The following is a 26,117-nucleotide window of genomic DNA, read 5'->3' as shown; positions in this document are numbered from 1 at the left end:
AACAGTGAAATGAAGCTCAAATGAGCTAAATACAAATGTGAGATCATGATTACTGTACCAACAAATAAATGAAATGTTTCACCTTGGTGGATAAAACAATGCAATGGCAATTGTTCAGTTAATCTTTGGAGAAATGCATCTCAACTGAAAGAACATGAAAGAAAGGATATTGTCACTATATTACATACACAGAACTATAGTTATGTTTTCTTCCACAAGTCATGTGGATTAGCCATGAATCAATCTACTGGTTTGGGGTGAATCAACTAGGTCACAGAAAGCGTAATTTCATTCTGAATTGAAATTACGCAGAGGCGTAATAAACAGGAAGCACAGGTTGCAAACTAAACTTGACCACACATCTCAGAAATATGGAGAGATGTTTTCAGGAATGTGCTGCAAGTTGTAATTGTTCTGTCATGTCAACTTGGTGTGGTGATGTAGCATGCTGTCCAGAGATGTAGAGAAAGAAATGCAGTTCTGTAACAGCTGACCTGCCAATAAATGTTTGCTTCGTCAAAACTGTTTCAGCAAATGTGTTTCCATCTCCCTTTAAGCTCATTAACTTTTTTTAAAAAAAGCCAAAAAACACATCAAACATCAAGGACGGTTTAGAGCCACCAGTCAGACTGTTGTTTTGAAGGAAAATACAGCTGCATTGTTGTTGCTGGTACCTTTTTTTTGTGAAATTGAATAAGTTATTTTGAATTTTCCTGTTTCTATCAACCTTTTTTAATGTGATACTTCAAAATGTGCTGAATAAAGTTGATGATATTTCATTAGCTAAAAGCACAGAACACGCCATCCTCACCGTGAAACATAGTAGTGGCACTGTCATTCTTTGTTCATGGAATAGCTTTGAAGGTCTTCGACATTTTTACATATCCTGTAAAAATTATTCCACATTTCTACGTCTATTATGTCCATCCATCCATTCCACTGAACTATTATCTGTGAGCTAGTCAGCAACAAATCCTCTTTGTTGCCATGGTATGCGGCTTTATTAACAGGCTGCAGAACTTTCACCAGCAAATATAATTACATTTGGTTCTGAAAATATCTAAATAAGTTCACATAAATAAGCAGGAGGTAAGGACTAACACTCACACTTGTCTTGACAGCTTCTTGTTGAGTTCTTAAAGCTTTAGCTGCTGTGATGACAGGGAGCAGGCTCGCTTGGTCTTGCCCGTTGTGCTGTTTTCCGATTTTAATGAGCTGCCACTGTGCTAAAAAGTTCCAGATCGGCTTTGGCATAGGAGCAGTCAAGACTCTGGGAGCTAATTTTTTTATTTATTTAGTTTTTCTGGGTGGAAAACCTCAGAGTGCTTATAACATTCTGTTGAGATTTTTTCTTTCTTTCAATGTTTGCAATCATCTTCATCATTTCTCAACACTTACCTGGTTGAGAGCAGTCAGGTTGTAAAGCACAGATTTTACAACGCCTGAAAATGTGTGCCTCATTTCATAGAGGATCAGACACTATATCAATTTTTTTTTTTAAATACCAGCTGCTTTAAGTAAAGCTGGTATGCTCAGAATGCTTCACAATCCAAGCCACCAATCAGACTGTTGGGTTGAAGGAAAATACAGCTGCATTGTTGTTGCTGCTTATCAGCTTTGGAATTTACGAGCTTACCTCCCAAACGCATTCGGGCGGAGTAAACACTAGTGTACGCTCTCACGTGTCGGGAGCAGCAACCCCGGATTCCTTTTCCAGGTAAGGGAAGATTTAGGGCTTGTGGCTTCTGAGAGGCCACAGGAATGGTCGTGTGGGTGGAAAGTGGCTTCACCACATTGTGTGGTTTTGGTCTGGCTATCGTATTATTTATATTATTACTTGCTGGAAGAGCTGCAGCTTTGTAGGAAGTGTTGCCTGCAGTTGGTCTGACAGCTGCTCACAAGACGTGAGACTGAAGCAGTTTTTTATTGCCCTTCTCCTTTTTATAGAATGTTTCTGACTTTGTCTCACTCGTTATTTATGAAATACAGCATGTAGTTCTTTTTTCATTTTCTGCCACCCTTAGTTTATTTTTCCCTTTAACCTTTCGCATATTAGCCTTCTGTAGGCTCCAGCAGTAAAGGTGCAGGGATATTAGAGTCCAACGGCCTTCTTGTTCTTTTATGTTAAGTTTTGTTTTTAGCTCCCCAATTTCTCCTGTGTTTTTGCTGCCTTGTTCTTGTTCCAGTGTAGCCCCCTTCCTTCTCTCTTTGCCCGGTCTGGTTCTCCGGCGGCTGTCGTTTTTAATTGGAATTGCTCTGCCTTGGCTTTCATCCTTTGCCTGCCTACCCCCCTTTTCCCTCGCTGCCTCCCCCCAGCTCTCTGCGCCCACTGTGCACACACATCGAGGCAATACTCGATGTGTGTTTTTACGTGGGTGTTTCTGTTTGTGCGAGCTTGTTTCTTCATTCCTCCTGTGTGTGCTCATATTCAGACCTCGCTATCTTGTGTCCTTCCTTGTAGCTGAGGCCTGAAGCCCTGTTCAGTCCAACACCGAGAGGAAACTTCCTTTGCTAGATCACTCCTTTTCAATTTTCCAAGACCTTTTCAGCTTGACCGGGGCTAAGATTAGAGCTCCAACCACAGTCTGGATCAAATGGCCAAAACAAAGAAAGGACCTTTCTGTTCTAAATGCAGTTACAAAGAGTCACAGTTGGCTGACGTCAGAGCCAAAAAAGAAAGAACTAGACTCGACTCTTTTGAAACGTGTTCTGAAAACACAGTCTTTGTGTTTTGTAAAGCTTCAAACTGACAAAACTCATTTCTTCTTAAGAACCGTAATTAACAGTAATGCTGCTCAATGCGCTGCTCACATGCAGTTGCAATTCTATTCCAGAATATTCCGATGTCAATGCTGATTAGAATAAACTCACTTACTCCACACTCTCTTCTTTTTAAAAATACACATATGATTTACATCAAGGATCGTTTAAAAACCAACCATTATTATTAACATCCAGAGTGAAAATGGATGGCACTTGAAATCAGTCCTTTGCGATAGCAGTATTGTTGATATTGTGATGGCTATGATCTTGTCTGTCAAAATGTGCGTTCAAGTATTTAATTTTAGCTCTTTAATTCAGCCATTGAGACAGTTAGCTTCGTAGCTGGTAATAATCATTCGTCTCTGTGCCTTTCCTAGATATTGTAGATTCTTAAGTCTGCGATTTCTACAAGACTACCAACATGTACAAACCCATGACAGACAGCCGTAAAATCTCAGAACAATACCACAGAGTAGCTTTGCTGTAACATGTTGAACCTTCTTGGAGTTGTACCTGAGCTAGTTCATCCAAGACCCTTCGATATGAGATGATTAAACAACAAGCTGTAGCCTTGTGAGTCTAAATGAGCTTTTGTAAGTCTGATGCCAGCAGCAGCACCACAGAAATGATCTGTGCTGAGGCAGTGCTGGTGTCAGCACTGCTGAGAGCAAGAGGCCAGCACGGCTTTATGTGAGGTAGCCTTGGCGTTGACTACTGCAGACCAGTCGATAACTGTCCGCTCCATTGTAATTCTCCTTTGTTTACCAAACTATTGGAATCATCTCCAAATATTATTGTTCCAGGAATTATGAATTAAAGGCAGCTCTAAACAGGTATGCTCTTTAGGCTTTTTTAAAGGAACTCCATGTTTGAGCTGTTTTGCAGTTTTCTGAAAGTTTGTTCCGGATTCTTAGAGCATAAAAATGGAATGCTGCTTCTCCATGTTTGGTTCTGGTTTTGGGGAAGTGGAGCAGATTAGAACCAGAAGATCTGAGCAGGTCTGGAAGGGTGAAACATTGACAATAGGTCTTAAAATATTGTACCCTACCTCTTTCTTTTCTTTTATTCTCCTCTTTTCCTACATTCCTTTCCTTCTTTCTTTTTTCCATTTTTTCCCCCATTATTTTTAAATTTTTTAATCCCAGCTAAAGATGAAAATAATCCATCATTTATTTTATTTCCTTCTTTTTTTATGCCTGTGCACTGCAGAAATATCTGACATAAGTTCAATGTAAACTTTAGTGTCAACTTTACATTTCAAGATGAATGACTGCATCGGATGGAGAACTCTGGAAAATTGACTTGGAACTTTTAGACTCTGCTCTCCCCTTTAGGTGAACCTTGTTGTCAGTTTTCTTCGTGTCAGATGTTCAGAGAGAGACTGGATGGGCTCAAAACTGAGGAGAATAAAGGAGAATTGTGGTGCTGTGCAGAACATGCACAGCCCACGTTGCACAAACTGCATTTGCATTCTTCAGATACAGACTCTCACTTCCACACATAGTTTAGCCTGCTATTTATTACCTTAGGGTGGCCTTCCCCTAGCTGCTGAGATAGCACAATGTTACACACACAGACTTGGTGTGAAAAATGAGACTGTAAGGGAAAGTAGGAAGGGAAATACTGATGGAGAACTATTGGGGCATCTCTTTATTGCATTTATTTGCCTTTTTTGTGGTTTAACATTAAACTTACTTTTGTTAAAACGTTTAACTAAATCTCTTGGCTCACCAGTCTGTGCCGGGGTGTTTGGTCTTTGTCCGCCTCTTTTAGGCCTCTCTTGTCATTCTGACAGATATGTTCCTCCCCCTGGCAGTGAGCAGCACAGTGGGTGGCAGGCCGTCTATTAAAACCCTGTTATATGGATTATGATTCAATCACTTATCTAAATTTTGAGCCATATCCCTGCCATGCATCGTTTTCTCCTGGTGTTGGAGAGGCTGCAAATTAAACAGCATTATATCCCATCAGTTTGAGTTTTGTTATATTACTAAGTCAGTCATTTATTCACAAAAGCTCAGCACCTGATCAAGCATTAGTGTTGTCCTAGCATACGGAGCTTTTAATAGGACTGGCTTATTTAACAGGGTTTCCAGAAAATATGAAGCTTACAGTAAGCTTGTGACTGAGAAAGATTTTATTTTTTTAAACTTAAAGCAAAATGGCTGCAATGAGTTTAGACTACAGGGTCTTTACAAAGTTTAGAAAAGTTTATGCAGTTTAAGTATTTTCCAGCTCTGTGTAAATACGGAAAAGAAAAATGTTGCGTAAACACGTTTATTCATTCATTCCTTTGTCCATGATCTTATTAATTCATCCCCCTACTTGGCTTGGATGAATTAATGGCTGGATAAATGCGTTACCTTATTTATCCAGCCATTTACCAGTTTGTCTAACAACCCATCCATCAGTTTCTCCAGCCGGCCAGCAATCCTCTTTTCTCCACTCGGTGGTCTTTGCAGGGTTCACATTTACAGTCTCACCACTGTAATAAGATCTGCCATAAATTAATAGAGAACATTTGGATCTATAATTTAAAATTTGTCTTAAGAGCACAGAGAAATAACACTATTTGTCTAGAAAAGTGTGGAATTTTGGCAAATGTTTGGAGACATTAATTTTAGCTCCTTCCCATCGTGTTCAGTAATAAACAGTCTTGTTTTTTTTTCTTTCTGAGATTTTTTTTTATGTTTTTTGGTATTTTGTTTGAATTTAATGACCATAATTCTGTTTCTGTTTCAATTTCACTTACTAACATTTAATACCAAGAGTCCTGTTAGCTAGCTTCAGTTCGTACCTCAGTTTCCTGGAGCTGTCACTAGAGCTGAGCCAAAGGAAATAAAGACTCAAATGAAGTACTTAGTTTCATCTGGCCCTCAGGCGAGCTATCTGACTAGTCTGAGTCACACTCACTCAAAGAAGTTCTTTGTTAAAAGATCTTGTCTCATTCTACAAGTTCGTTGGCCTAAAAGTCAGCTTTCCTTTCACTCCTTTTATCTTCTTATTTTCTTTTCATTTCTTTCGTTTAACTAGACCTCGTCTTGCTTGCAGTAGCTTTGCCTCCTGCTGTCAGTTTTCTGCTTTTCACTTTGTGTGGTGGTGTTTTTTTAAAATCTTCGTTTCTGTCAGGAAATGGATTTAGACCTACATTTGCTCATTCTATAATCTATGATGTTGCTCTGTGATCTTTTTTTTTCATCTTGATTCATTATTTCTAAACATGCCTAGAATATTACAAACAGCATTACAATATTAGAGACACAGTTCTGGAAATTGGCAGCTAAACATAAAAGTCAGTAGTACTGTTGTCAGTAGTTCAGAGAAAAGTTTTTTTTTTTGTAAATATTCACAAGTTTGTTGCTTTTGTTAATATCTAAATATGAAAGACACATTAGAAACCAAGCAAAACCATTTCCTAATTGGCACAAAACAGATGTACCAGTCAACCTTTGGGCCAAAGTACAAAATAAAACAAAATCAAGTTTTTAAGTTTTGACCTGCTTATACTGATTTCACCTGATTCAATTTCTCTTTTAGGGACTACATTTAATAGCATAAAAATAGTTACTAGCCTTGCCCTTTCGGCCATCAGTGGTTATTAAATATTTACAATTTAAGCAGCAGGGATTGGACTGTGTAACACTGCTGTCCCAAATGATGTTAACTCTGACATGTAATATAAAACAGCTTTTTATCTAGTTTAATACAAGCACAAAATGATCACAGCATCAATATTTTAAAATGCCTTTAGTATCTGATATTGACAGTTACCAACAGTTATTGTTGGTAACTGTGTATCTCTTAGAGAATGCAGACTAATTATAATAACTAGTGCTGCCAACATTTCCAAATGTAACATCTTTTATAAATGTGCTGAAAGGCATTAAACCTTTCTGTTATCTGCTGAAAGTCTTGCTCTCGCCTTAATAAGCAATCCTGATGGAGAAGATGCACCTGTGGAATTTATTTTTTTAATGGCGTCTTATCTTTTCTTTTATTTTGAAATTCCTCACCAATACTAAAAATAGGTAACTGAGTCTTTTCAGTACCAACTTCCATATTGACAAGTGTTGTTGGTAGGGAGGAGTTGCTGATAGGAACAAGGTCAGCTTTCTAAGTTTAAGCTGGCCATAGTCACCAGTTCATTTATTTCTCTGTGCAATTTTGTAATGAACGGCACCATTATGAAATCAAAATGAGCTGAATGTTACTAATTTATGCCTCTAAATAAATGTTACTAAAAGAACAAGCACTTAAAGTTTGTATACAGTGAGTTATGATAATGTAGTCATTTATATTTGCAGAAATCCTCAAACTTGTGACATAATTTACAGTAAATTTTAAAATGCCTCTGCAAGAAAAAAAAAATCAGGGTTTTATTTCCCTGAAGTTTTTTATTTTTATGTCTTCTCCTTTGCAGATGTTTCTTCCTGAATCCTAAAATCTTTTTTGTTTAATCCTGTTGAAACTTGATTTAGAAAATTAAGTCCACGAAGTACATAAACTCTTGATTAATGCCTTAACATGTTAGTTGTCTGCAATGGCCGCATTTACCGTATTTTCTGGACTATAAGGCGCACCGGATTATAAGGCGCACTGCTGATTTTTGAGAAAATACAAGGCTTTTAGGTGTGCCTTATAGTCCGGAAATTACGGTACTTCCACTGGTTTAAAAGTAAGTCATAATATGTAATTTACGCAGCAATGACTTTGACTTTTGCAGCTGCTCGTGTAAATTGTTTATTGGAACTAAATTCTCAGCAGTCTCTCCTCTTGTCTGATTCGCCTCTCTTTTCATTTTTTGTTGAACAGCTGATGGAAGCAAGCAACACAGGAAAGAGAACCGTTTGATGGAAGAAAAGAAAAAGAAAAGGCAAGAAGAAAAGACCAAGAAGGAAATCACTCAGAAAAAGGTGATTCTCACATGCTCAGATGCTTCTACCAATAAGCAAAAGCACATTTTTCTTAAATGGCACAAAAATAAACATTTGTGGAGGATTTGGTGAAAAACTAAAAGAAGAAACTAAACATTTTTTTTTTAGTCTTTTATATTATGTCCTTGAATATAAAGACTGAATGATGTTAACATCCACCAATTATTTTATTGTTTAAAAATACTTCCAGTGCTTATAAACCCTTTTGATTCTTTTATTCTTTCCTCCTGCAGGCTTCTGATCAGAAACCGAAAGGTGAGTGTCATGACTGTTATAACACTGCATTTCATACATAAGCAGTGATGTAAAAAAAAAAAAAAAAAGTATTTGCTCATTTACAAAGTTGTTGTTTCAGTTTTTTTGTCACTCTTAAATGTTTCTGATCATCAAACACAATTTTATATTAGAAAAAGATAATCAGGCTAAATGGAATGAGCAGTTTTAAATTGATTTCATTTATTAAGGGGAAAAAAAACTTCACTTTTGTGTCATCAGTCCACAAAAGTCTTGGAGATCACCAAGGTGGTTTTTATAAATGTGAGGTGGGGTTTGGTGTTTGTTTTAATCAGCAGTGGGTTTAACATGAACATTTTTTTTGTTTTGTTGTTTTTTTTATATATAATCTTGTCCCACAGTGCTTTAAATGTTGTCCTGGATGAGCCGTTTATGTGATCTTGGATTAATTTTGGAGGGTATGATGACTTAAAATGTAGTTAATAACAATTAAATGATTACTTAATCAGGGTGGCAATTATAATTTCCCCCCAAAAAACTAGGTTGATTTGGATGCCTGTTCACCTGGAAAAATGGAATGATTATTTTTGTATTTATTTGTCTGATATTCAAACTTTGGACCTGGGACATTTAAGGGCAACAAAATGAAGCAGAAGAAATCTTTAAGGATGGAATGACGTTTTCCCATCACACTGTCGTTCTTTTCCTGTGCATTTTAACTGCTTATATACATACATAAGCTCTGATTACTGCAGACTTATCTGTGCAGCCATACCCACACTTTATTAATGGGTTTTGCATTCCTGCACACAGACGGACACACACATTATGCACATGCGTGCACAATTGTGCAACTTGACTCTGTCCTTCTCTGACACAGCCATGCGTACACACTTTAGAGCGAAAACAGGGCAGGGTAATACAGAGTGACGCTCAGTGCACCCACAGCATCAGGCACCCAGACAGCTCACCCTGTGTGATGCGGGTAAAGAGATGAGGGGGATGGGACGAGTTGAATATGAAAAAGGAAAGGCAGTTGAGCCGTATTGCAAAAGAGTGAGGCTGAAAGAACTCTGTCCTCAGATGGCCTTTGTGATTTCTGCTAAAATAGATCTGCTGCCTGCTTCTTTTCACTGAGATTCACATGCTTTAAATAAATAAATAAAACAAAAAACACCTCTACAAGGCATTGTTAGTAAGTTTACACCTTTGTTCTGTTGCACTGTGTGTAAGCTTGGATGATTAATAAAGTTTCAGCTTTACGCTGAGCAACATTGGGCTGCTCCTGTTGAGGAACAAGAGTTAACATTCCACCTAAGGGTTAGAATTTAATACAAAAGGTATATGATGTAAACAGTGGTAGCAATACACATTACAGAGTCGGCAGGTCACTGTGCAGAATCCATTTTTTATTACTGGGTACACAGAGCAGAGATTTTTCTCTAGCTTGTTTTACTTTGACATTTGTTGGCTCCCTTTCCAACAACAGTCTCACCTTTACTTGTGTGCTTTGGTTTTATTGCTTTGCTCAACATGTTCATGATGGTATGAGTGCTACCTTTTGCTTACCCAGAGTGTGTTTGTCATCTCGACTCTGGGAAATGTTATGATTAGAGTCTTATTGGCTTCCTGTTGTGATGCTCATTGATTGTCAGCATACATCAGCCCACACTTCGTGGTTTTCAAATTAGTTGTGAGCTTAACTAATTTCACAAAATATTAGGATTTCACTTGTTTGTCTGTAATCTACAGCGTGGTAATTTTTTGTCATACTTTAGTGTTTCAGATCATAAAACAACCTTTAATATCAGACAAAGATAACCTGGGTAAATATAGGGTTTATATTTCAAATGTTGATTTTATTTGCTAAGGAAAAAACTATCCAAGCCAACCTGGCCTTGTGCAAGATGCCGCCAAATGTGGTTCTGACACACCTGTTTGCAATAGCTGTTAACAAGCGATGGTGATAATTGGCAATGAGTCTTATGTGTTACTGTAGAAGAATTTCCACCCTGTTTTCTCTCCAGAATTGTTTTTCTTAGTCATATTGGATGATTTTTGAGCACGAGCAGCCTTGACTAGCTCAATTAAAAATATCCCCTTATTTGATTTTCTAAAGCTTGTAGTCATAATTTCAGCTAGAGAGCAGAATGAATGGACAGCAACTCACCAAAAGTCCAGAAGAAGATGACATTGTATGTATGTTTGTATGTTTTCTTTTCGTAACAATGTGCTTTTAGCCTCGTCTATTTTTAAATGGTTTAATCAGTAACACTGATCTTAACTGAGGCAAACCAACAGTGCTGTAGGTGGCGCTCTGGGTTGTTTGTTTGACCTCCTGGTTGTCGGTGCCCTCCTGGAATCAAGTCAAAAGAAATGTGTAACAGTTCTTGGAATAACCACAAGGGTCCAGATAAAAGTACAAATTTCATCCTCCCAGTGCAGTCAGACTTGGCAGCACTCATCCATTGGAAGCATTTTAGTCAAAGATTGATCTGTTCTTCTAATGAGGAATAGACACAAAAATATTTTAGACGGAGAAAGTCATGAAACGCCTCTTTATCTTTTGGACCAACAATGATTAAACTACTCTTTATCTACAAAAATCAGACTGCTTTGTTCGAGAGTCAGAGATGAAGTTTTAAAATCTCTGACTTTAAAACTTGAACCACTTTGAACCACTGTGAACCACTTTGTGTTAGAGTGGTTCACAAAGAGAGAGACAACAGTGAGACCGTTAAAAAGAATAATTAAAAAGGGAAAAATTGTAATGAGCTGTTTTTGGACAGATGAAAGCAAAAACACAGAGAAACGAAAGCAGTGAAGCGGCTCTTTGTATTCGACGAGTGCAACGAAATGATCCTAAATGCTCAGCGTTGGTATAAATACGGAAGACGGCTAAAAATGTGAGCAGTTGTTATACAATGTTAAATGAAAGATGAAGATGGATTGGGAATGCGATTCTGAATGAACATTGCGGAAAGAAGTCCTGTTTAAAAACTAATCACTCAGAGAGCCATCAGGACTCCTGGGAGTTGGCCTGCAACCTAAAATCTCTGATATCTTTTAAATGGAAGGTGGCATCAGCTGGACAGAGATTGCTTTTTATGCGTGGCACTAGATAATAGAGGTGTTTGAGTATATATATATATATATATATGCAGGAAGGGAGCAAATCAGTATGCAGCAGTGATTTGTGTATTTTCATCCATATCAGTGCATTCTACCATCCTTATAGTCTTTTAGGAATTCATAGTCGCAGCCACGTAGCATCCCCTCCTCCCCTTTTTCCTCTCTGCAGGCCCTCCTTGGACCCAGGCATTCAATTTGTTTGCGGTAATCGATCTCGGCTTCATATGTATGAAAATGAGATGAAGCTTCGGTACGCTGGAATTAACTTCTCTGCCCCCTATTAGGCACGGAGCTTCACCGAATGCAGGGTTTCTGGAGGCAGCATCCCCAGTGCCCTAGCCCACTTCCCCCCACCCTCCTCTGCTGCACCCACACATATAGGCTGGACCTCTGATACAGACCCTCCTCCCATTTTCCTTTCAAGTCTCCTCCAAGGGATGGAGATTATTCACTGACGGCATACAGCAGATTCTTCACAATCTCTGCCGCCACGGCAATCACAGCCGCTTAGTTTTTTTTTTTTTTTTTAACTACACATGCACAATACCGATCTTTTCTCCCTCTGATGTATGTGGTACTAAAAAGAATATATACATAGATATACGACTGTTTTCAAAGTGTTTGCCCTCTGAACTGTCATATCACATTTTGTCCAATCTTTATGACTCACAGACATGAGACATGCATGGTCATTCTGCACTAGAAGAAGCCAGATGCAGTAAATCCAGACACTTGACTTCCTGTGTTATGATCTTGTGACAATACTGTCTGTCCCATTGCTTCAATAGCTTTAAAATTGATTCATAGATGATGGTATCCATTTATACTTAATGATCAGTTTGCTGCTGTGTGACATGTATTGTCTTCTTCTGTGCATGCGTATCACTTTGGAGTCATAAACAGTTTAAGTCCTGATTGGTTGCATTTAATGAGTGGTATGAACTCTCAAAAAAAAAAAAAAAATCTGATTACAGGAAAGAAATCTGAATTGAGCATCAAGACATGAGACATGAAAGATTGCAATGTATTGTGTTGAGTCTTGTCAAAAACAGTCTTCAATTAATGTTTATTTGTAGGTTTGTGTGATAGACAAACACAGACATAAGTGTGTGGAAAAATGGCTTTTTGAAACCTTAAGTGTGGTCTGCATCTCTATTCAGCTCCCTTTACTCTGATACCCCTAAATAAGGTTGTTCTCACACTTGATAATTTGGTAACTTAGTTCTGTTGGGGAGCAAAGTTGCAACATTGCCAGATCTTCGTGTTCACTTTCACACTGCATTGTGTCAAACGAACCAAAGCGTATGCACAAAATCCTGTGTGCTCTAACTTCACATCACCATGCCTGATTCATGGGAATAGCGGCATCATTGTGTGGAAATGCTTTCTTTTAACAGGGACATGAACGCTACTGAGAGTTGATGGGGAAATGGAAGAGAGCAATCCAGTAAGCCGTTAGAGGTTGAAAAGACTTAAAATTGGAAATTGTAACCAGAACTAAAATTAAATTTACATCTAAGAATATTAATGTGGTTTGTTGGCCCAGTGAAAGTCCAAACCTAAATCCACCTGAGAATCTGCTTAATTTAACAACTGTTTACAACATCCAAACAAAATACATTGAATTTTGTGGTTCCAGCATCAGATAATGTTAAATGGGACTAGACATGTTTGCAGATTATGCAGCAGAGATTATACTGTATTTGCTGTGGTGTCATATCTTTTGGTATTTACATAGAAGCATGCAGGTATTGTTGAGGTTATGAGAAAGTGCTGTTCAGGCAGGAAGTTCGATCAGTTCTATTCGGGTTATAGGAGTCTACGTACAGATTCAGAAAGGCGCAGTAATATCTGTGTGGCTGCCGCATTCTGCACCATCATAATCAGGAAATCTTCTGTGTATTGCTGCAGCATGTGTGTTTTCATCTCAAAAGGCTGGCGAGCCAGTGTCATCCTTCTTCTCTGCTCCTGATGTCTGCGTCGTTTCACCCACCCTCTGCTCAGCCACTGCCACCAAACCTGAGGAGAAACATATTTGCACGGTGTCGCCATGGTGATAACAGCATTATATTTTTCAAAGTGGCGAGAGACGCTCTTAAAAACCCAAGTGCATCCCCTCGTTTTGTATTGGATTAATTTGCAATTTCACATGCTATTAATTGCGTCAACACTTTTAAAACGGAATTTCATGAATCGCAATCTAATTAGGGGCTAATTTACTTTAGCTTTCTGCCTTGCTCCTTTCTTTCTCCCCTCCCATCCCTCTTGAGTTAAACACATTTATAAACACACGACGAATTAATAGTGTATAGCCTGTGAATTACGTCCAGTAGATTTATGACTGCGCAGCGTAATTGTTTCTCTGCCATCTTCTGTTTGCTCTCTCAACACGAGCAAGAGGAGGATGAGGGATGGTCCAAACAAGAGGAGGGCTCAAACTTAAACAATGCTTTCCTCTGTTTATTCATGTTGTATGATCAGTCACACACCACAGATATATAAGCCTATTCAGTGCTTCTCGCCCCTCCCCCTCCCTGATCCCCCCAACATACCCCTCAACTCAACATTAAACTGCTTCATGTCAAATGCAAGGCAGATTAATAGCACGCAGCACAGTGAGATGAGTGACAGTTCAGGCTGTGTTTTGGGGGCATTTGTTTGAATGGCAGTGTTTATTGAAAGGTTGAAAGCGTGTCTGTATGTCACCATGTGGGGGCTTTTCTGTTCTTCCCGTAGGTACACAACCACAAAGAAGATGTTTTTTTTTCCCCCATTTTTTTTTTTTACCTCCGTTTCTTAATGCTGCCTCATGGTTTTCTTATTCTAAAACTTTTTAGATTCTTTGGAGTTTTACCAATGCAACCAACACTTTCTTTTACCTCACCAGCTCAGGGCTCTTAATTGTGGAAGACCGCACTCCTGCGTTATGTGAGCTTTTAAAAAAGAAATTAAGTCGTAGAGTTCAGCTCTTGGATTCAGAAGGCATGTTGCCCGAGGCATTCATTGCCCTCAGGCGCTGACCTCAAGCTTTCTACCCTCACTTACCATCAGGGGTTTCTTGAGGCAACTTTTTCATGTTTCCTACAGGACAGAAGAAACTCAAAAGAGAATTATAAAACAAACAAAACAAAAAAAACTTGGAGCAGACAAAGGTTGGACGAGCTAATTAATAGGCGAAGTATGGGAATGGGTCGCCGGGGCTCATAGGAGGCACATGGAGGTGCATTAGGCAACTGTCAGTCTCTATAGCAACCACTCATTATAGATTGGGCAAGCAGTGGGAAATTTTGCCTGCGTTTTGTGTGGAAGTGAAAGGGGCGAGTTCCTGTTGTTCTCTGCTGATGCTGACAGATGGGACGTTTCATCGGTGCGCTCGTTTGATCAATTCAGCCCATAAACACTAATACACTTAAAATCTCAGACTCCAGGGTTCCGTTTGTTACACTGACTAAGGAAACAGGCTTGCTAGTTTTCTGTTTATTTGCAGCACTCGGTTGTTTATAACTATGATAATTCAAATAGCCTTTGTTTCTTTCCCAGGAATGAGTTTATTTTTTTAATTCATTTTTTTCCCCTTTCTCAGGATTCCTATTTAATATGGAAAAGACAGGATTTTGATTTTTATGGTATTTTTCAGGTCTGGATAACTATGTAATGATAGAAAAAGGTTTTCCAGACTTTAATTACATTCATATGTTTTTTTAATTATTATTATTATTATTTTCTCATTTGTCCATTTTAATTTTTGTCCATCAAACATTACTACTATCCATCAATTCACCCATCTATACATTCATCTGTTCGCTGTCAGGTTTTTTATGTTTAGGATTTTTTCAAAAAAAAAATAAAAAGACAGTTTGGCACAACATGAAATTTTGACATTCTAAGTCAGTATTTAAAAGTATTACTCTTCTGTATTGATATTAAATATATATTGAAGTTGTAGCACTGTTAGTGTTCAGATAAACAAATAATCCAGATCTGCTTTGTTTAAAAAAGGAAGAACCAAAATACGTTTGAAGTCTATTCTGTTTTTGTTGTGGGTTGAATTCATAAATTTGTCAAGCCTTTTCTTTCTCGGTTTTTCACTACTTTGATCCTTTATATTTTTTTAAATGGATATTTCATAAACCCCTTTTCTTTTAACCTGTTCTTTGAACGCAAACATTTTCTCACATGGCAGTAGAGATTTTTTTTTTTAAATGCTCTTTTGTGAAACGTCACCAAATGTATTTTCTCACTTTCATAACTTTTCAGCTATTCTTAGTCTAAGAATTGCACCATTGTGCAGAGCTTGCAAGCCTACGTGCGATGTCCATCCCTCCCCCATCCACAAACATGACTGCATAATAATGTGGATCTGCAGACAATAGTCAGCGGAGATGTGGGAACCTGCACCACCAGCCACTAAGCCCAGGGAGCCAGCTGGTTCTTTTTGTAACAGTCTCTTTGCCAATTGTGCCTTGTTCTTGGATTTCCAATTAAATGTCTGATTCTCTCATGTATTTCCATTTTACTCATTGTTTCTCATTTGTGTTGTTCTTCCTGAGACGGTGCTATATCTTACTTTCTCTTAAACAGTGTAATTAACCAGTTAGTATCAAGAAAGGCTGTAATTAAAACTTGTGCGCAAGGTTGCTGAGAAAGCCTCAGCAGGAGAGTTTAATGGAATTTCGTCACTTGATCCCTGCGCTTATTTAATTAGCTGTCGTCTTCAGGGCCGCAGTCCCCCCCCCTCTACATGCTACGCTACAGTGCAAAAGTTTGGATGGCCATTGTTGGCAGTCTTGTAACTATTACTTAGAATGTAAAAGTCTATGTCATTATACATAGTTTAAGTATCTCATGATAGATTTAACATCTATCATGAGTCTCATTGTGTGTAGAGATGCACTGATCAGAATTTTGTGGCTGATTTCCATCAGTTATTTATATCAGCTATAAACAAGGGGTTGATTTTTTTTTCGAAGACAGAAAAATGTTGCTGTGATACATTTACCCTTTCTATAATCTGCTGAGAGATTTACTTTCTCAATCTGAATAAACCACAAACATGCTCCTGCATGTCATAGAAATACAATTTAAACCAATTTTCTTTTTGCATGTCTGAGCTTCTCCTGACTTTATTTTAAAGATTTCACTGACACTGAAAGCAGAGTTTGTTGCTCCACTCAATATCAGTTCCCGCACAAAGTTGGTGTAACCTGGTAGGATTTGTTGTGGTGCGATGTCCAATATGAAAAATGATAGATTTTTAGTTTCCGTCTGTCTGCCCACTGGTCAGTACCCATAAGCCTACAAAATGGTCAGCTCTGATCACAAGGGTTTTTTTTTTCTTTCAGCTGATGTTCAGTTGTGATCTACTGAAAACCTAAATGGATTTATAACCTGATATTAATACTTTCTCCTCCTAACGTGTTGGTGCACTGCCGATTGATATTGGGTTTCATCAGTGTTGTACTGACTTAAATGCTGAGCAAAGATTGAAGTGGGCCTTATAATCTTTGATTTTAGTGTCATTAACCTGGGCATGTTGGCATACATTGTGAATTAAACATTGCTTGTATATTATTTAAGTGCATGCATTTATGAATTTAGACAAGCAGCAGATTCATAGAATTGCTTGGGCATTCCTTCACTCCTGGCTAAATGCTTCGTCTTTCGCCAACATGCTACCCGAAACTACTTCAGTGCTATTTTCTCCATTTTACAAGAAAGACCCTTTGGTCTTGAACATTGTGTTCTTCCAAACCAGAGTATTTTTTAAAGTGTAACAGGTTGCTGATTTTCATAAAATGTACCATTCCAGCAATTAGTAGAGCCACCTTGCTTCAGAAGGAAGCCGGATTGAGGTAAAATTAGGTTGTTGTTGGGGAAACATCCAGCTGAGTTTGGAGGAGACATGAAAGAAACTGAAAAAAAAAAGCAATTACAGACAGACTGGGGGAGAGAATTGAAGAGGAACCAAGGATCAAAATATTAAAAATAACAGAAAAGGTACAAGAAGGTGGGTGGAGAAGAGCAGCTGGATGCAAAAGAAAAACAAGCGAAATGGAGAGATGCTGATGGAATAACGAGGAGTAAACTGGAGAGACGACAGTGTAGGTCAAACAGGAGTAGGGTGGTGAGCGTTCATCGTGCCATTGCCTGATTGGCCAAGGCGACGTCAGGCGGGCTGAGCTGACTTTAATCAGAAATGTGCGTCACCATCTGCAGCTCTAAGCCAACAGGCGGTCACACTGTTGGAGCGAAGCAAACTCTCCCTCTGCCTCGGGTTGACACTGATCTCACTGGCTTGAAAAACTTAAAGACCCCTGTGAGCGCTTTGCGTGTCTGCCTGGATTTTTCAGTTTATTTCAGGCATGTGAACTTGATCTCCCGAGGAGACATGTATGTAATGTAACTACAAATTTATGCTTAGTATCATTGCTTCCTGTCTGCTGCAGCGGGTGGTCGGCCTGACAGCGCCTCCACTTTCTGCCGTGCTTTTAGACAAGCTCTTGGCAGGCTCTGCAAGAATACCTCTGCACTCAATTCATTTTAGCCTCCAGTGTGACCTGTGTGTTCATGTCACTGTGTGCTTCATTACCGGCACTGCAGTGTAGGCCTCTAAAGGTAATAATGCAGACTCTCAACTAAAGGTGGGAGATATGGACTTAGTGTTTTGTGGTTCTTTTATAATAAAAATACCATGGTAAAGCTTAAAATAATAGAAAAATTTTAATCAATTATAAAAATAATCACTTATAACATCCCTACACTTAGCCTTAAACTCTCTTGGATATTTGTGTGTGAACTCTCAGGCAGTGTCCAGGCCAGACCTTTTCTTTTTATCACTTTGCTTGGTTGGTTGGTAGCTGTACAGCTCCGTCTGTCACTTTTCTGTCCAGTGTCGTATTAGTTGGCTGGTTGGTCACAGTAATAACAGGGTCACACTCAGGCCCAATCAATAGCAGGACGCGTCTTGGCTTGTGTGTGTGATGACGGGCAGTGCAACAAAGGACTTTGAAAGAAGAAGATGGGAGGTTTCTGCTAGTTATAGATGTTGGCAGAATAAGCTGACCTTTTCAAAGGGTGTCAGCCCCTGTTACACATGTTCAACTGCAGGCTGAATGAAGCTCTTCTAAAGATCCAGACGAACCCGACAGACTAAGTGAAACAAATGCAATTATAAATGGTGTCTGGCAAAATCATTCACAATGAACGTTTCCAGATTTTTCCCCTTTACAACCACTCTTGTCCCTTAATTTAATTTAAAAATGCAAATAAGTGCACAATTGTGAAGTGGAAGTGAAATCATAAATAGTTTTAAACATTCAAAAGTCCTGCTTCAGTTTGCCATGTCATGTCGGGGAAGATGATTTAATCAGTTGGGACCTCACCCTGAGCACACAGTCGCCATGGTGAAACATGTTGGCTGGAAGATCATCTGTTAGAGACTGCAAAAGACTAAACACACAGCCAGAGGTTTATTGGAGCAGTTTAAATCGAAACATATACATGCGAGTTGAAGCTCAGACCTAAATGAATCTGTTGCAGTTGTTGTTTTACAAAGGCTTTCTATCCAGCCTGACTGTAGATTGAAATTTTTGCTCCTTTATTAAATAGCTTGATGTATTCACTCTGGGAACTGAATACAAATTCACTCCATACTTTTCATATCACAAGGATGCACTTGTGTTTGAAGTTTCTTGTGTTGTAACGTAGCAATACATAGCAAAGCTAAATGCAAAACTCTGTATGACACAAGATCGTTTCCTTCTACTCTGTTGACATCAGTTTGCTGCCTCTGTTCCCTGAAATGAATGCTATTGTATCTGTCCAGTGCCAGAGCCTGTCCCCACTAAGCCCAGTCCTGGTTCATCTCACCACCTCCAACCCTCCAGCCCCACGCTGCCCCTCTCCTCCTTCTCCACCTCTTCTTCTGGCAATGGCAAGGGCCCCCCATGTGGTAGCCAGGTCCTGACTCAGAGCCCCCCCCTGCAGCAGTGCCACTTGTCCTCTGCCAGTGGCCGCTATCCGCCCAGAGAGGTGCCCCCGCGCTTCCGTCAGCAGGAGCACAAGCAGCTACTGAAGAGAGGCCAGCCGCTGCCCGCAGGAGCCTTCGGCGCGCTCACCCTCCCTCCTTCCTCTCCCTCCTCTTCGCCCTCAGCGTCTCTGTCGTCATCCGCTACGACCCAAAACTCTGCCACGTCCGCTACAAGCAAACACAAGCCAGGTTTGTGTCAGTGTAGTCGGTTTATGTTTCCGCTTGTTTTATTTCTTTTGTTCAGTGGTTAATGTGCGTGGGCTTTTTTTTTTTTTTTTTTTCCAGAACTGCTTTCAGTTTGATTCGTCACTTTTTTTGAATGTTGGACGTTCATTTTCTAATTCATCTATTTGTGTTTGTTTTAACTGTTGAACATTTTTTCATTACTTGATCATTTTTTTGGATTCCATATTCAGTTTTTTCTAGTTTAGGCTGTGGGGAAAGGTCAACTACTACAAGATAATGACTCCAAACGTGCAGTCAGAGCGGCAATGGAATGTTTTCAATCCAAAAATATTCATGTCAGAATGGTCTAGTCCAAGGCTCAAATTTAATCAATCTGATGCAGGGCTTCACAGCCTCGCCGTCCAATAGGATTTAGCTTGAGCTGATTTCCTCAATTTCAAGACTTGCAAAGTTGGTGGAAACATGTTTCTCAATGCTTGCAGCTACAGTTGCAACAAAAAGGGGTTCTGCAGAATTTATTGTTTTTTATTTTGATCTTACGTTCAGTATGTTTAAAAAATTTGAAGACTTTTATTTGTAAAGAATTTTGAATACCATCCAGTCCTTTCCACTCCACAATTATACACTGCTTTGTGTTAGTCTGTCTCATAAAAGTCTAAATAACAAACCGTCAGAGAAGAACGTCAAGGAATGAGAGTACTTTGTGTTAGAAGCGCCTCGGCCGATATGTTAAAATTGTTTCTGTTAAGTTACACCAAGCCATTTGAAAATGTTAGTCATCTAGTGAAAATGAAGAGGTTTAGTTCTGCTGTGACCTCCTTAGCCAGTGCTAGACTTTTAATGAGTTCCCTGTTGGCTCATAGGATCAGTTTTGCTGAACTTGCCTCAAGGGGCTCCTTGTGAAGTGTTTGTTTGTATTTGTAAGTAATGTCTTAGTGGTGAGTTACATCAGTGTTGGAGCCCGGCTTCTCTTCTCTTGCATATTAGCACTGCTGTTAACCTTTTTCCGACCAAACATTATTATTTAAAACAACTGTTTTGTTGTCATGAATGTACGGAGAGTTTTCAGTCTACATCATTAGCTCACCAAACCTACGGTTCCTTTCATCTTCCAACATTAGCCCTCTGTCCCGTTGAAGACTTGAATGGGATGATGCGCGGCGCTGTGTTTTTACGGTTATTTCTTTAAGTGGGACCTAGTGTGAGCCCATGCTTGCTTCTTAGTTTAGCTTCCCTTTGCTTGCTTGTTTGTTTGTTTTTTTTTTTTGTTTTTTTGATCAGCAGAGCTCTGCCACTCTGTGCTGCCTTTGATTACCGGCTCGACGTTTGCTGTGAGCACACCGAGCGCGCTCCCTGTAAACAGATCTGCAGCAGCTGCCGCGCACATTCACCGAGTCATGAAAGCAGTGCAGAGCTCTATGTTGCTGCTGTTCTTGTGATGAAGCCAGTTCACCAGCCACTGCCTCAAATGGAAGCCTAAATGCTATGTAATTGATTGCTGAAGGCCTGTTTATTTAAAAATAGTTTTTCGGGAGTGTTGTTGGTTATGTATCTGTTGGAAAATGAATTCCGTTGATGTATAAAGTATTTCCCGATTGTACTCTGCGACTGTATGGTGTCCTCAGCCGGAGCCCAAGATCTTGGTTTGGCTCCAGGCTGTATTCTCAGCAGAGAAGCAAACTGTTTAAGCCTTGAAAGTCAAACAAAGATGTCTCTCCTGTGGGATTAATGCTAGTTAAGATGCCTTGGTCCGATGTATTAACCTATAATGCTTTAGTGCAGCAATTGTTGTCCTGCTTGGCACTCACCTTGCTCTCATTTTTCCCAGGGGTCTGCTACAAAAACAGCCTGTGGCAGGGTTTCCCCCTCCTTCAGACTCGTGGTTTTGTCCTAAGGGCTTCCGAGGCGCAGCCCGTTGTTTCTTGTCAGCTAATAGCCCGCAGCCAGCAGCCTTGTTGTTGCACCAACTGTTTGGCTGTAAATTACAGAGAAGACACAGTAGTTAAATTCTCTGTTTTCATACTGTTTTATTTACTCATACTTTTGTATTTTTTTCGTTTTGTTTTTTTTTTTACATTGTGCGTCTAAGTTGCAGACATATTGCAATCTTAAAAATAATTGAGATTAAGGTTCATTTTAATTAGGTAAAAAGTACATATGTCAAGTATATGTTAATACATACATATATATTATATATACTGTAAATATTTGTTTTCGTTTACATTTGGTTCTTGTTTCTGATTGCTACCAAGCATTCTGCAGGGTCTAAAAAACATGAAAAATCTAATTTGTAAGAATCTAAATCTAAGGCCTTCAAAAAGTCACAAATATGTCCAGATTTTCTTAATATGTCAGACAGGGTGTGAGAAACAGAGTCTGTGTATTTCCTTAATTTCATTATTCTAGCAACGGAGAGTTTTATGAAGATGAGACAAAACTTTTCAGTCTAAACATTCACCCTGCTCTTGCAAATTAAGCTGTCTGTTTTTTATTGGAACTCTTCTTGACTATTTAATATCACATCTTATAGACATTGGTTATTATTTAAGTGAGTTATTACACTAACATATTAAGTTATAAGTTTTAATTCACGTGGGTTTTGAATTTAAACGTTCTTAAATTAAATTTCCCAAAACTTTTAGAAACCCTGTGGTTTGAAGTTTCAGAATTATGCTTTAATTTATGACATTCTCAAAGTAAGATTTCACAATTAACACAATCCTTTAATATAACGCAATAAAAAGCGTACATGTCCACTGCAACATTGATAATATATAAAACACAAGTGAGACAAGGATCCACAGGTTTGTCAGACTAACTGCTTGTCTTTCTCTGACGTCACATTGAAAAGTCTGTTAGCAATCAGAACAACTTCCTAGAAGGTTTTTGAGGTTTTGAACCTTTTTAACTTTTTAAAACTTTGATTCCTATTTGGGACCCGAGGGATTTTATGATGCAACCAATCATTGTTTAACTTCTGTACATCTTTCCATCCCTCGAAGGATAAACATGTGATAAGTTGGGTGAGAAGCAGGGCACACTCTGGTCATCAGTCCATCACAAGGAAACAACCATGCCGACACACATACGCACACACACACTCGCGCATAGATACCATTGATGCAGAAAAGGACGTTTTAAATAGATGAAATACCAGAAATAATCTTAAAGCATTAATTTCTTAAATGTCTTCATGTTTTTCAATTTTTACTTTATCTGTTCAAAATTCAGATGAGCACATAAAAATTTCAAAGCTTCCAGCTGGCTGTCAGACAGCCTCAAAAAAAAGAAAAGAAAAAAAAATCTATTTGGGCACCTGCTTTAAATTGAAGGCCATTTAAGACCCTCGCATGACCTCTACCCTTCAGAATGCATTCAATTGTCTTACCAGACAGATAGCCCTCCCCCCCCTCGTCCCTTTCTGTCTCTCTGTCACACCCGCTACTGCCGTGTCTCCAGCTGACCTGGGAGCATTAAGTGGTCGGAAGCGGCTAGCAGCCGTCCAGACGGACTTCCCACCGGCAGGTGCTGAAATGGGGGTCTGTTAGGAGTGTGGGAAGTGCAGCGGGAACAGCTGGTTGCCCGTCATCCAGACAGAGCGCGCAGCCAGAGGGTCACTTTGTTTAAACACTCAGCCCTTTCATTTGCACTTCCACACCCCCTTCAACCTGTTGACTTAAAACTAAGTGTCTGGGGTTTTTTTTTTTTATTTCTCAGTTAAATCTTTGTGCGCTTCCTTTAAATTAAACTATGACTAACTGAACAGTTCAGACATTTCCATCTTTATCACGTCAGCCTGACGTTGGGGGCGAGCATTTATCGTACCGTTTGTCATTTATTGTGAAGCTTTTCTTATGATACAAATTTTGATTTATTATGGTTCTCCCGTGATTTTCCAACAACAGCATCAATAAATATCAATAAAATTTTAAATATATATACGAAGCTTATTTCAAATAGGAATGTTTTTCAAGACCATAATGTATATATGTGGCACTATGAATGCTGTGCCATGCATTTACCTAAAAAAGAAGTAAAAGTCTTATTATTTTTCTCATTATCACATTAGTACCACAAAACATTGCGATAAAACTCTAAGTCCACATCGCCCGCTACTCTGATGCCGTCCGCTTGTATCAGCAGCTCTTGGTTGTTTGCATGTTTTTAAAAGTGATCAAATATTCAGATGACTGCTTGGTCCTAATGAAGCCAGGGAGGTATGGATTGGCCCTTGTGCTCACGCTGCGACACACTCGTTCCGCAGAACCCCCCCGGTGGCTTCATTAACGCCGACTCAGTCGGGGAAACCAGAGAAGTCGCCGCGATTCCCCTCTTGTAAGTTCCCTCGTCTCTCAGCAGAAGTAAACAGACGTGAATGATGAGCTTTTTTTTTTTTTCTCGCTCTCTCTCTCTCTCTCTCTCTCGAGACCATTCCCTCACTGTCCCTTTTTTCTCCCTGCTTCCGGAAAAACAAGTACACGCCGTCCTTGAGTGAGAAGCCAAGAGGGTCTATTAAGGGGACAAAAGACTACTAAATGTCCCCCCCTCTTGCTTCTGGTTCTGGTTTTATGGGATTCTACAGCTGAGCTTGGGCCGGATTTCGGTGTCAAACTGAAAAAATCAGTTTGTTGCTCCTCTTATTCTCTCCCCACTTCCTCCACTCTGAATAAATGATCCCCTCCCCCCAGGTTCTCCTCTGTCTTCCTCCCCGCCCCCCCGCCCCCCCCCCCATTGCCCTTACTCGTTCTGTCACCAAGCGTTTCATTTCATTTAAAGGGGAGGGGACGACATTTACTTCTTGGCAGAATGCCCATTTCTGTGATGGCAGCAAGCCTTCATTATATGAAGTTCATCTTTTGTTATTTTTGCCTCATCTCTGCATGGCGGCACACGGCGTCGCTGATCTTTGATCGTCATTGATTGTTTGTGCATCACTAAAAACACTTCAGATTCATGCAGAAGTCAAGCTTCCTCTCATATGTGCACACAAAGGCAGACCTGGTCACCGTGTGAAGCTATAGAGGGACCCTTTGTTTTTCTCTTTTTTTCATCCGTTCATTTAGAGGTCATAATCAGAGACTGCCCTTCTAATTGCAACCTGAATGAGCCTAGAAGCGCATTATTCCACATGACTGCAAATGCTAGATGGGAATAATCACCTTCAGCTCTGTTTTTTTTTTTTTTTTTTTTTTTTTTTTTTACATCCAACTTGCATTTATGCTCTTTTAAATCAGCGATTTTTAAATCGCCGTTTTGCTAAGAAATTAGCAAGACCTTTTAGGAATTCGATGAAGGACTTATGAAAACAGATTTAGCTCAGTCATGCGGCAGATACTCTGATTAACTGTTTACATAAGATACAGAAAGCTAATACCTTCACAGGCTGCTTAGCTTGTGCGCCATGCAGCAGACATACTAACACGCTGGCTGCTCGTGCCCATTTTCTTCCTGGATCTGTGCAATGTCTCTGTGCAAAAGCTGGTGCACCTTTCTCCGGGTATTTTTCCATTCTCCCTCTCTCTCTCAGACCGACTCTTTTTTTCTTTTCTTTTTTTCTTCTCCTACCAGTGTAAGCACCGTCTCCTCATGGTTCTTTTTTGCCTTTTGTTTTGTAAGCTCTTTCTTTGAGATTTATGTTATATCAGATGGGAGGGATTAAAGAACGGCAGCCTGTCACGTAACCTATTTTTGCATCCTTAAGAAAACTGAATGTGCAAATGAGGGAAGAAGAGACGCAGGCTGAGTATGGGGTTGACTGAACCAAATACAGATTTCCTTTTTGTGGCAGCGGCTGAGCATCTTGGATGCAATCCAGCTCTGATAAAAACGTCTCTTTGCTCGTCTGAAAGCTATAAAAAGCTACCTTAGCAGAAAGCGGGAACATGGCGTGGTATTAAAGACTGTCATGATTCGTGTTTTTTTTTTTTTTTAACTAGACGCCTACAAGTCACTGAGATGCTAACATGTAAAAATTTAAAGACTAGCTGTTTGGCTTCTGTTTATTGCAACAGGATGGCGCGTGCAAATGATTCTCAAATCTTTTTGTTAAGAGGTGGTAGCATCTATCTAATTCTTTTGATTTAATTGCAATCAGTATGTATTGGTAATAACTTGATAATAGCATATTCTCCTTTGAGGAAGCACTATGCCTCCATTTCATAAAACAAAAAAGTACCTAATTAGTTATGCTAATAAAACATAAAGTAGAGATGTCTCGAGTCCTCGTCCAGTGCTTCAGTATGCTTTGCATAGATGCTGTAAAACCACTCTACATTGCACCAGTCTTGCATGGTTTACATCAGTATGTGATTGTGTCCCACTTAATCTATCTTATATCCATCCTAGATATTTCGCCAGAACTGTTTTCTGCAGATAAATCCTCCTTAAATGTTGCTTTGATTGGTTAAAACAACATTCTTTCAAATAGGTGTAGGTTTTTAATTTATTTCTGAAGATGACATGTGCATCTTTAAGCTATCGCCTTGCTCTTGCTGACTGTTTTGATCCTGAGTGGTTTGCTTTAGCTCCAAGCGAACAAGTTTTCTCTGTTTTATTTATTTTTTGTTTTTTTTTATATGATTTGTTGAAAATTCAGCTCGAAGCATTTTTTCTTTAAAGCTCATAACATACAGTGACAAGGAACTGCAGTGTCTTTAACTGTGAAAGTCACTCTTTGTCAGGGAAATCCTAAAATAATTAGATCAACAAAATATGAGACAGTTTCTCAGAAATAGGCCACGGAAAATGTGGCTTCACAACTCACTGGGGGGCAGCTGTGGTAAAGTCCCTGATGGCACACCAACAGGTATCAGGGTTTTTTTTTTTGTTTGTTTTTTGTT

At 39.2% G+C, this 26,117-nt stretch overlaps 1 protein-coding gene across 1 annotated transcript in view; it reads left to right on the top strand.

Moving 5' to 3' along the window:
* The window catches only part of tnrc6c2 (trinucleotide repeat containing adaptor 6C2), a 56,445-nt gene that overhangs the window by 5,804 nt on the left and 24,524 nt on the right, over nucleotides 1-26,117 (top strand). Inside the window, exons 2-4 of the mRNA XM_088005310.1 lie at nucleotides 7,576-7,676; nucleotides 7,931-7,952; nucleotides 18,889-19,281. Coding sequence (XP_087861436.1) covers nucleotides 7,614-7,676; nucleotides 7,931-7,952; nucleotides 18,889-19,281 — 478 coding nt within the window. The 5' untranslated portion in view covers nucleotides 7,576-7,613. The remainder of the gene's footprint in view (nucleotides 1-7,575; nucleotides 7,677-7,930; nucleotides 7,953-18,888; nucleotides 19,282-26,117) is intronic.

The sequence above is a fragment of the Poecilia mexicana genome, unplaced genomic scaffold, assembly GCF_051168715.1.
Source record: "Poecilia mexicana isolate PSO_F unplaced genomic scaffold, ASM5116871v1 scaffold_1, whole genome shotgun sequence".
NCBI lineage: Eukaryota > Metazoa > Chordata > Actinopteri > Cyprinodontiformes > Poeciliidae > Poecilia > Poecilia mexicana.
Note: the sequence above shows the minus strand (reverse complement) of the source record. Positions and strands in the feature narration are given on the sequence as shown.